Genomic DNA, 11,476 nt, shown 5'->3' with positions numbered 1-11,476 from the left:
CAGTGCGACATGGACCGTTTCGCTCAAAAGTTCATAGGCTCTTGGTGCCATTTTCCCGGCTATATAAATCAACGAAAAATAGGAAAACATTTTGCGCCGACCGCACGCGCGGCAAGCCCTGCATCATACGTGTGTCCGAGCACTTCGGCATCCGAACTATACAGCGTACAACGTGAGGACGGGGTATCAGCGGACAGAGAGAGAGAGAGAGAGAACAAAGTGTCGTTTCCCTCGCCGGAATATTCCGATTCTTCAGGTCCGTCTTCTACGTTCTCTCTCTATCTCTCTCTCGCTCTCTGTTGTTAATCCAATCGTTCGAGGTATGGCAACGATCGAGTACTCCATTCGTGTGGTTCTAGGTCGCATGTTGATGGAGCGTCGAGGGAGAGATTTCGTGGTTTTTAAATTTTTTTTATCTTCTGGGGAGCTCGAAACTTGGAATTTTGGCGGCGTTGATGTTCTTGTTTCGTCGAGTTGAGTTGATTTCCGCTGTTCTGCTGGCTGAAGTGAGAAGCGATACTGTCCGTACGGATCGAAGCTCGGTCGGTCGAGTCACGCGGAGACGTTTTGGGTAATGTATGGTTTGTGAATATATATACAAAGGGGAAGTGCGGCGCGCGGCCTTAGCTAGCGAGAATCTGTCTTACCAGGTGGTGTTCATGTTACTCCCTGATCAGCTGAAACTGATCTGGTCGTGGACGTTGGTTGCGCGCCTTTTTTGGGGCCTTCTCTACCGTTGGGACAGTGTTTGTTTATACCCATGTGCTATATGTGCTTGATTTCTAGATTAGATGGCCGTTGATATGAAATTTCTCGGATTAATGGTGATCAGAAGGAATGATGCATTTAATCTCTTTGCAGGTGAGAGAAAGTCTTGGCTTTTAGGGGGGAGGAAACCGACTTTATTCAGCTGTGATGCACCTTGTTCGTGAAAATCTGTTCATTGGGAATATTTCAGATGCAGCAGAAGTCCTCCAAAATGGCAGCGCCGAGGTTACTCATCTTCTGTCAGTGCTGAGCTCTGCCTCCATATCGTTTTTCTCTGAGTGGCGTAGCAGTTTAACGATACCCAGTAAAGAAATCAAGAAGGTCTATGTTGGAGGTTCGGGTGGCGCTGTGGATTCTGAAGATGTCAGGGTTGATGGGTCCAAGAGTTGTTTGTCGCCTGAGAAGCTCTTGTATTCCCTGGAGCATGCAGGGAAGGATTTGAAGTTCGTGAGAATGGCGGTGCCGGTTAGGGATACGGAGAGTGAGGTCTTGTTGGACTATTTAGATCCATGCTTGGAATTCATTGAAAAGAGTCGGAAAGAGGGGTCGGTCTTGGTACATTGCTTCGCTGGAGTGTCTAGAAGGTGTAGCTTTTTTCTAGTGTTTAATTTACCATTATTATATATCCTGGAGTGGTTTTACATGAATGATGCTTGCATACAATTAGTTTATTTTTCTCTCACCTCTTAATTAAGTTACATGGCTACCTTTTGTCTTTGAGTTACAGCACATGTGCCAGAATCCACATCTTTTTGGCATTTGGAGACAGATTGCATGGGCTATAGCTACTTAAGTGAGTGATGCATGTGAATCATGTAATGGTAAAGGAGCGTATTTGTATTGCTACCTAAGACTAGCCGTACGATATAACTAATTTCATTGTAATAGTTGCCTGTGGCTATACACGTCAATCCTTTGCCTTGTCGTTCAATATTCAGAGTATGGTCAAATCTTAAATGAGTCAATGAAAACTTAGGTGTGTAGTTTATTGATGGCATGGCAATTAATTTTGTCATAATTGAAACGCATGGAAAAAAATGTCAACAGTGTGCGGTGTTTCAGTCTGAGTTCTGTTAAATGTATGTACAAGTCCTCCTATGACAGAATCAGATGCACTGCAGCTTCCATTTTCTCCTACCATGTTTATGAGGTAAATCAAAAGTGGATTGATGTGACAGGATTGCTATTTCCTCCCTTCAGAATCAACCTGATGTGTGAAGATAGCATTAGAGGATGAAGATTAACCTTGAGCTATCAAAGGAGCTGCTTGAAATATGTTCTGCTTCTATTAAGTTTGCCAATGCCATGTGATGATTGCCTCATAGTTGTGGCATATGTTTGGATGATGATAGTCATTGTCATGTAACATTAGTACATAAGTTGATTAGTTACGCTTGGTGTTGAAGCAGCATCTCAGTGCTGAATGAATTTTCCTCTGACGCTGATTATTCTATATAAGGTCACAGGAACCAGTCCTATTTAATAGCGGATATTTTGCTTTAGCAGCTGGTCTTAATACCTCGTCTATTGATGAACAGATGGTTTGAGTACTCTATTGAATTAGATTTGTAGTCACAAATCCAAAACACTCATGCATGTAGCATTTCTTTTTCCTTCTTTTCTTTCTCAAACTCCTATCATCTGAATAAGTATGTTTTTGTTATATTAACTTAATTCTGGCCCCTTTCCTTTGTAATTTGTTTTGTCCGGGTCGCGTCATTTTGTCTTGGTTGCCACTTGTGGCAATTCTAGCCTCAAAAGTGCCCTCGTTTGGGATGCCCATCTTCCAATTGTACATTTCAGCTCAAGGCCAGGTTGGAGTAATTCGAATGTGTGTGCCACCAGCAAATCATGACTTTTAATGTCCATATGTATGTTTTTGTATGTCCTTTGTAAGAAATTTTCTGAATTTCTTTTCTCGTGAGGTTCCTAATATGTGTAAGAAATATTCCAGAGGTGGCCTACATTGTGTAGTAGCTTCTCCGCTATCTGTTTAATCAAAGTCCTAAGGAGTTTTTCCCTTCTTTCCATGTGTCCGTTGCAGTGCAGCTATTATCACAGCATATCTGATGAGATCAGAGCAACTATCTGCAGAAGGTACAACTTATTTCCTTCTTTATTTGGATTGAAACGTTCTGAAAGTCTTCGTGCTTGAAAAATGTGAGAAGATATCTTCACGTCATTCTCTTGATCATGAATATATGACTGTAATCTTTTTGCGGAATCTTGCAGACGCACTTGAATCCCTGCGGCAAAGTTGCGAGTTTGTTTGCCCAAATGATGGTTTTATAGAGCAGGTAATATGCTGTCATACTCTGATAACTCTTAAGACATAATTGGAGGACAAAAATGTTAGTATTTCTTTTGTTTCTCCAGTCATCAATTCCTAAATACATTTGCATTGCAGTTACAAATGTTTGAGGAAATGGGCTTCAAAGTCAATCGAGACAGCCCCATCTACAAGAAGTTTCGACTGAGAGTTCTGGGTAATTTCATTTGTCTTCCCTAGATTCTGGTGGGGCTTATAGTAATAAGAGGAGATTCCCTTTCCTGTTTTTTTCTCGTATGTAAGAGGTACTTTTTATTTTGGTTCACGGACATAGAAGCCAAGAAATTGTTCAAGGAAAATCTGCTGCTGCGACTTCTATCGAACTGAATATATATGGTTTTGTAAGGTCTGTCAATTTTATCTCTGATTAATGCTATATGGCGAGTGACCTTCCTCGTAGCCTAATGACTGGGCTTTGAGACTTGAATGTCTGCTCATTAGGCACACTCAGTTAATTGCTTGTTACTTCTGTAAAATTCAGTAGATGTCTTCAAGTTTGAAGTTGCCGTAGATTCCCTTTCATAGTTTCAATTGACTGTCTCAAATAGGTAATAATCTAGCGAACCATAGAATTGTAAATTTGGCTGGGCTAGATTTTATTGGAGTTTGGTCAGTTGGTATTAGAATTCATAAAGCTGGCAAGGCATTTCATCTAACTATACTGTCATGTATGCGGAAAAGGTCTCTTAGTGATAGTGTACCAAATTATATAATATTGTGTTTTTATGGTCAACCATGAAGTTTTCCTTGGTGCTTAAGGAGATCATCTTTTGACTAAAATAAATTTTGTTTATATTGACCTACTCAAATTGAAGGCAATACTATTTTCGACTCGAAGAGTCATATTGCTGATAACTTTATTCTCCTCTCATTCATTGTCTCCACCATCTGTCCCTTTCTGCATCCGCCACTGCCTCTATGCTAACTTCTATTAGAAGTGAGCCACAAATGTCAGTACGTAATGCTCGCTTTACCAAGCTTTTTTATGGACTATGAGAAAGAGTGTTGGTGTGATGATATCTTGGAATGCTTGCTTTACCAAGCTTTTGTAGGGATTATGAGGAAAGAGTGCTGGTTTGATGGTATCTTGCAATTTCTTTTTAGATGTATTTACTGAATTTAATTCGGTTCCATGGTTCAGGCGATTCTTACAACCGTGGGGAGAAAATAGACAGTTCCAAGTTTGCGGCAGATCCTGGCTTGCCAACAGAAGCTCCATCTGAAGTCAAAGCATCTCAAAATGGACCAGTTGATCGCAAGATTGCCTACCGTTGCAAGAAGTGCAGAAGGATTGTGGCTTCTCAAGAGAATGTTGTGGATCATGTTCCAGGAGAGGGCGAATCATCCTTTGGGTGGAACAAGAGAAGAGGCGGCAACCCTTTTAACAAATCTGATGATTTCGAGTGTTCTTCTATATTTATCGAGCCTTTGCGATGGATGACAGCTGGTAAACTATGTCCCGCAACTTATTCTTCTAAAGTATCTTCCTTTAAGGAATTAATGAAGCCGCATTTGAAAATGAAACATTTAAAATTGAGTATGTCTGAAGTTTTCTTCCTTCGCTCCTTGGAGTAGACCAAGAGGGAAATAATTATCTGATTAGAAGTAGAACTTTTAAGCTTTTCTCCGTTCTCAATTTTAGCCAAGAAATTCAGGCTCCATAGATTTCACTAGAAGTATGACAACATGTGGCGTACCCCTTTTCTCCGAGTTTGGCATCGTCATAAGCTGCGGAACAATGATTCCAAAAGCGAAATCTTTTCCCTTTGCCTGGGAACATGTGAAGTTACCAAGCATTTCGTCCACTCGAGACCCAGAATTAGCTTAAAAACAAACATGTAAAACTATCTCTTGCATACCTTGATATTAGTGCTTATTCAGAAAATTGATGTCATTTCTTCCCTGTAATGGCACATGGGCTCATACTTGAAATTGTCGATGCTTTTATGCCATGCAGTTGAAGAAGGGGCACTGGAGGGCAAGTTATCTTGTGCCCATTGCGATGGTCGCCTTGGTTACTTCAATTGGTCAGGTATCCAGTGCAGTTGTGGGAGTTGGATCACTCCTGCTTTTCAGCTCCATAGAAGCCGAGTTGATATCAGCACTGTGTGATGCTAAGAGGTCAAGAGAGGGAGGCTATCTTGCTCGTACTTCCTGTGTCAAATATACTGCCAATAATAAATCTAGACCTCAATTAGGCAGCTCAAAGTATAGTACACAATGTCAATACCGCTTCATGGATTTTGCTATTCTGATAAGATGGGCATTTACGAATCATGACTGGAGATAAAGCTCGAGTTCATCTACAGGCGATGGCCTGGTTTTTCCGAGTCTTTGCGGAATTGTAACGAGAGTAGGATGAGCATGGGGATTCCCTTTCAGGCTTTTTGGCCTTTGGAGAGTTGATGGTCATTACTTGTCTATTTGTGATTCTTTTTAACGACTTGAGCCGTCGAGCATTCCGGAGAAAACGATTGCTGAGAGTCTTTGCTGTGTAGTTAATCTCAACTGGTGCTTGAGAAACGAACTTTTCATAATTCATATATCGTGGCTGGCTTAAGCCGCTTAAGGAAAGAGTGGCTGTAATGAAAGACTGGCATTCCATATTATTAGCCATTTCTCCATTTCTCCATGCAGTCTTTGCTCCCCGATTTTGTTTTGGTTTTCCAATATTTGATCATAATTACACCAAAAGAGAAATACATCGGCAAACTTTTCTTATTTGATTTATTAAGTGAATGCCCTCGTAGCACCGTGACGATTTCAGAAGACAGCATCCCTCAGCCACATTCACCTAAACAGCCCGCATTTGTCGGGGTGCCGCTGTACAAAGGAATTCTCTCTCAAAAGGGTCCCAAAGTAATTGGTGGCGAAAAAATTGAGCTTTTGACTAAAACGGGACGAGCAGAGACAAACAACATTAAAGAGGGCAGCAATTGTATAAGCCCATCGATGGGCCAACTAAAAAGCTCAGTCAACTAATAAGAACAAGAGTAACCTTCCCCATGTCACAAGAAATTCTCCACAGATGTTATTACTGGGATTGGGATTCAAGAAGGATATTCGTTGCCGCATTGACATCGTTTCTTCCTCGGATGAGCGCTTGTCTGGCAGAGCTCCGGTCAAATCCCATCGAAACAAGTGTGGCAATCGATGCCTCTGATGGCTCTGGGGTGGAAGGCACTGGAGCGGGATAGTTTGGCTAAACACAAAGAAAAGGGTCAGATGCTGTTGTAGGAGAGTCGAACTAGGTAGAAACAAAAAGAACGAACACTGCTCCCTGCCATGGGAGAGAAGTATATGTCTACCTGCCCCAAGAGGGAGGAGGAGGGAAGTGAAAGGCAGACTCTGATTTTCAAGCTGTTCCACTAGTTTCTAAGCTAATGGAGTTACCATTCACTGCCTCCTACACACTGAGAGCTTCTTTGGGTTTACAGACTTATGATTTACTTAGCATCCTGTTTCATCAGCGTTCTGGAAGCCGTGACTTCTAAGCTTCCGGTAAGTATGACTCTGCCCTAGAGGTAATTTAATAACTTGAGCTGAAATATTTAATGACTAGAAACTTCAGACTCGCACAAACCTAGCTTGAAGTTTCCCCTTCCTGGTTTTTGGGATTGCTGGCTTTTGAATGCACCAAGATAAAACAAAGAGGTGATGCCATTAAAACCACACCCAAAAGTCCCTTAAAACGGGAACACAAAAGCATACTAATCAAATTTCTAAATCTGCCACTTTAAATTGGAATATGACAATTTGATACGGTCACCATTTAAGAGGGCCACTATTATTCTCAAAGAACCGTAGTAGGCATTTTGAAACTACGATTACTAAAATTGCACTAGCAGTGTCTAATCAACTTCATCTAACTAGTAAACTAGGGTGCAATTAAGTGCAACTTAACACAAAAGAAAATTCAACGACAGACTCCAAGGAGATGCACGATAAATGATGAGATCAAGCAGATAAGCTGAGTCAGAACATTTAAACGAATTGGCCATATAAGTTTCACAGAGGAAATCTTAATACATTAAAAAACCATTTAAAGCTTACTCACCTCTACTGGGCGAACTGCACGGGATGGCAAACTTCCCATGACATTCCTAGTATATGTTGCAGGCATGCTTCCAATAGACGGCCATGAAAGCCGCACAAAGAATGAAGAAATGAACTCTGGAAACTGAGAAATTTACGAGACAGGCACCAACCAAAGTCAGTATTATAAGGAGCAAATGGCTAAGCCATATGAGCTTTCATAAATTTGACAATTGTGAAATTTCACTGAAAAATTTACATTTAGTAAGCAACGCCACAGACTGGGCTATAGAGCTATTGACTCTGCATTTCAGTTATTAATGAAAGACATTGACATCGCTATACATGGATGGAGAAAATACGCCCCAATGACTCCCAACATGGCATCCACAAGATTGGCACATCAAAGAACATTAACTGAGCCCTTTTCGTCCCCATGCCTTGACAAAGCCAAAGAAGAAAAAATATGATGTGCTGCCAGCAGAATCTTTTGCAATAACATTTATCCAATGATTTAAAGATTCTTGGAAAAATTTCGCAGTTACATGTAGTTCCACCAATTGTTAAGAGAAGTCTGAGTGGAAAAAAGAGACAGGTAAAAGACAATACTCGAAGAGCGTGGACAGAAGATATCTCTCACAAGCCTTATGTTCTGCTTATACTCTTACCATCCTCACATCACCCTTTATCTCACAAGAAAGAGAAGCAAGGGAACTGAGCTTTCTTTTCCCTTTTGGCTTTTCATCTTCTTTGAAAGACTGCTTGTGTAAAGATGACTTGGGAGTGATGATGGGCGGGCGAGGAGGTTGTTCATCTTTTGTTAGCACAGCACTTCATCAGGGCCAGTGCACTACTATCAAGTATATGGAGAATATAGGCGAGTATTGCTAAATCATCATACATACATCGGGCAGAGCTTCTCGCCTCCAAAAATGACTTGGGAGTGAGGATGGGTGAGGAGGTTGTTCATCTTTTGTTAGCACAGCACTTCATCAGGGTCAGTGCACTACTATCAAGTATATGGAGAATATCAAGCATCCTAAAAAACTAAGATGATGCATTTACAAGCTCACAGTTCATTGATATGCTCACTTCTGAATTTCCTAAATGTAAAAATTTCAGAGATGCATAGTAAATAATTGTTCACCAACAATGTTAGAGTACAACCTTTGCCTTTCTGATGTAAAAGAAGTTCAAGCGATACAACGAACCAGCTACAAAGCCACAAATCCCTGGGAAGATAGATCTTTTCCAAGATGATAGCAGAAGCTGAAAGACACAAACTCTTTAAATGTTTGCAGCAGAAAAAAGAGGCATACAGAGCAAGATAAAAAGGGGATTAAAAAGGTACGACAAAGACCAAACTTTACCTGCAGACCAGCTAGATAAATGAAAGATTTATCTGAGAATTGGACACCAAATACCCTAATTTTCGTCGATACCGGAATGTCCAAGTAAAAGGGTATGAATGATGCGAATATAAGACCATAAGGTCCAGGAGTAAATTTTAAGGAGGTATCTGCGAGGAAAAACGGGAATAAATACTTCAACCAAAATTGACAGCAACATAACGTCAGATATCGCAACTTCTTCCAAATTTAAAAAATAATGGCCCATGAATGCAACTGTCTAAAAGTAACATGAGTAAAAATCCAGTGTTGCATATTAATTCTCAGAAGATGGTTAGAGAATTAATAATAACAGCTTTAGCACTTTAAACAAGAAATGGGTAGCAGCACTGCCCTGAAACCTCTTCAAGAGAATGAGGCCTTTAACATGTCATCACTCCAAAAGAATTCTTCTCTTATGCTCTTCAAACAACCTAATTCTTCAAGCAGCATTTTTCAGATTACATTTTCATCGATCAAAAGTGCGCACATGATTTCATTGTCTAAATCCGTCAAGTCCAGAATATGCCAGTACATAACGTTTAAAGTTCTCTATGTAATGAATCAAAGTCATTTCTGAAAACAACAATAGTTTCAAAGTAAAATTGACTTCTGAGTAATATATCTTTAAGCATCAGAAAAAATTGTGTTACATGCAATATTTCATGACATCTCTGTTATTTAACTAAATTATCTTCTTCAAAAATAAAAAAATAAAAAAGCACTAGCGGATCATGATTCATCCCAATCAAGAGTATAAGTGGATTCTTTTTGGCCGACCAAGAGCATAAGCCGATAAAACTCCTAAGAAATGAGAAAAAGAATGACAATCAGTTCCAATTAAAGGCTTCAAACATTATCTTTTGAAAATTGGAATTGAAAGCACCTGTTAAATGAAGAATATGCATAAAAGAGCACTTAATATTAAAGTACCAAAAACTTTAGTACATAATAGTTTTCTCTCACCCAGCAAAGTGCCAAAAGTAATGTTCTTTGCTCATTCTTCCAAACATCTATAAGCACCTTAAATGCCTGGGGGATGAAGCAGACTAAAAAGAATATTGGAAGAAATATTGACCTTGATATTTTTTGGTGCATACCTTTAAGGAGTGCAAGTGCAAGCACTTCACATAAAATCGATGTTATGGAGGAGAACAAGATAAAGACCTACAATACGACGGGGTAAATGTAAGACATCTACTTGATGACACACGTACAGTAGTCAAGGTCATCGAAGTTAGCAAATCTTGGCAGAAGTGTCCATGCCAGTATTCTACCAACAAAAAGAAAGGAACTTGTCTTCTACGACTTAAGCCTTCCAAAACACTATACCTTCCGAAAGTAAGTAAGATATTCAAAAAGCATATTTCTATTCATTTTTCCCTCCCATAACTCACTAACGTTGTGATTCCAATAAGCCTACCACACTCTTCACAAAACAGTATAATTGCAACAACAATGCAAAGCTCAATGGTCTAACTTTCCTCTTACAAGAGAGGAGTTGTCTTGTGTTGTCTTCTACAAGCACTCTCTTTTCTCTTTGTTTATTGTCCACTTCTTAGAAAGATATTACCTCAGTGGGAGGCATTACACCATATTAGCACAAAATTAGAGTCTTTCTCTAACTATAGCAAAAATGACTACTCAATGAAATTCAAGAAGAAAGCACATGGACAAGAAAAAAAGGCAAGCCAATTTTATGAATTGGACAGGCACTTCATTTCCTCTCTTAATAGAGCATGTCCTCAAAACTTTATTTTTTTCTTTAGTTGAATGCGATGTACTTAATTGAAGGTCATGAATGTGTCATACTACATCTCAAAGTGCACTTTTTGTAAGTTGCTTAGATTTTCATAATGTACGTATGAAATGAGATATCTGTTTCAACTTTCCTGCTAACCTTCAGCAGAAAACAGACACGTAACATACTTTTCACGAGGACAAAAATCAAGCAAAGGTGACTCACCGAGTACTTATTGGAACCAATTTGTCTTTCAAAAACCCGAAAGTAGTATAGCATGTAGAGCCCGAACATTAGCTCCGGTGTAGATGAGAAGGCGAATGCCGACTCTACTATCTTCCAGAAATTAGCTTTTTGGTATACATCCTGCCATCGAGATGAGAAAAGAAAAAAGAAAAAAATTTAAAGCAAGCAACACCCTATGCTATTAGTACAAGCAGTATTAACATCTAATATGCAAACAGTAAGTCCCTTTCCTAGGCAAAGTTCCCATCAACTAAAATGGAAGACAGACAGCCCCAATATAAGCATAAAGTCGCCAATTCAACTAGAATGCTCATTATAAATACAGTCATACTGCTATTCAACATCCGATCCTGCTTCAAACTAAGCAAAATCATGTGAATGATCAGCAAAACACCAGCTTTCTGACATCAACTGGTGTTACAGGAGAATTAAAAACTCAATTGAACGAAATGCAAAATTATAAAAACGGGCAGAAAGAACCACTCAAATCGAGACGTAGGAGAGAGAAAAAAACAAAACTTGAGGCACCTGGTAAGACAATCCGAGCTTGTGCGCACGACCCTGGATGCCGGAGAAGACGGTGAAGATCGCGGAAGCAACGATGAATGGTCTGGTGACCGGAGCATTATCTACAACAAACGAAAACGGAACACCCAGATCACGTGCTCCGATCGACGGATTACAATCGCGTGCGCCACAACACGCAAAAAGCAGAGAGATGCTAGAGAAGGTGCGTACTGAAACCAGAGGGGCCGCCATTCATCTTCCCGGCGGTGGTCGGCGCGCTTCGGCGGGGCGTTCTGTTCGGATCAGTTCTCTTCCCCGGCGCCGCCTCCGTCGATGAGCATTGACGGGAGCGCGCTTCGTTCTCGATGCGTTCGCGAGCGGCGATGTACAGAGACTCGCTCGAGAAAAGCGAAGAAAGGAAGGAAGGAAGGAAGAAAGAAAGAAATTGGACTTACTAGCGCT

General features: G+C 40.3%; 2 protein-coding genes across 3 annotated transcripts; one reads left to right on the top strand and one right to left on the bottom strand.

The window, feature by feature from the left end:
* The first annotated feature begins 98 nt into the window (after positions 1-98).
* On the top strand, positions 99-5,706 carry LOC115674650 (uncharacterized). 2 transcript variants are annotated; one of them, XM_030597110.2, is made up of 7 exons: positions 99-256; positions 862-1,352; positions 2,813-2,865; positions 3,001-3,065; positions 3,176-3,254; positions 4,239-4,544; positions 5,055-5,706. In XM_030597110.2, the coding sequence occupies exons 2-7, from the start codon at positions 916-918 to the stop codon at positions 5,207-5,209; spliced, it is 1,095 nt and encodes a 364-aa protein (XP_030452970.2). In that variant the 5' UTR covers positions 99-256; positions 862-915; the 3' UTR covers positions 5,210-5,706. The 2 variants fall into 2 exon arrangements, with proteins under 2 accessions (XP_030452970.2, XP_056177517.1); XM_056321542.1 differs by lacking the exon at positions 99-256 and adding an exon at positions 300-320.
* A 254-nt stretch (positions 5,707-5,960) lies between these two features.
* LOC115674651 (rhomboid-like protein 20) lies at positions 5,961-11,453 on the bottom strand. The gene is made up of 8 exons (XM_030597111.2): positions 11,246-11,453; positions 11,036-11,136; positions 10,487-10,627; positions 9,621-9,687; positions 8,503-8,651; positions 8,300-8,401; positions 7,155-7,277; positions 5,961-6,299 (listed from the first exon to the last, which is right to left on the bottom strand). Exons 1-8 carry the CDS (start codon positions 11,268-11,270, stop codon positions 6,132-6,134), a joined length of 876 nt encoding a protein of 291 aa, XP_030452971.2. The 5' UTR covers positions 11,271-11,453; the 3' UTR covers positions 5,961-6,131.
* Between the last annotated feature and the right edge of the window lie 23 nt (positions 11,454-11,476).

This window comes from Syzygium oleosum, unplaced genomic scaffold (assembly GCF_021117445.2).
Source record: "Syzygium oleosum isolate NSW1041296 unplaced genomic scaffold, Sole_v2.1 Sole_v2.23, whole genome shotgun sequence".
NCBI lineage: Eukaryota > Viridiplantae > Streptophyta > Magnoliopsida > Myrtales > Myrtaceae > Syzygium > Syzygium oleosum.
Note: the sequence above shows the minus strand (reverse complement) of the source record. Positions and strands in the feature narration are given on the sequence as shown.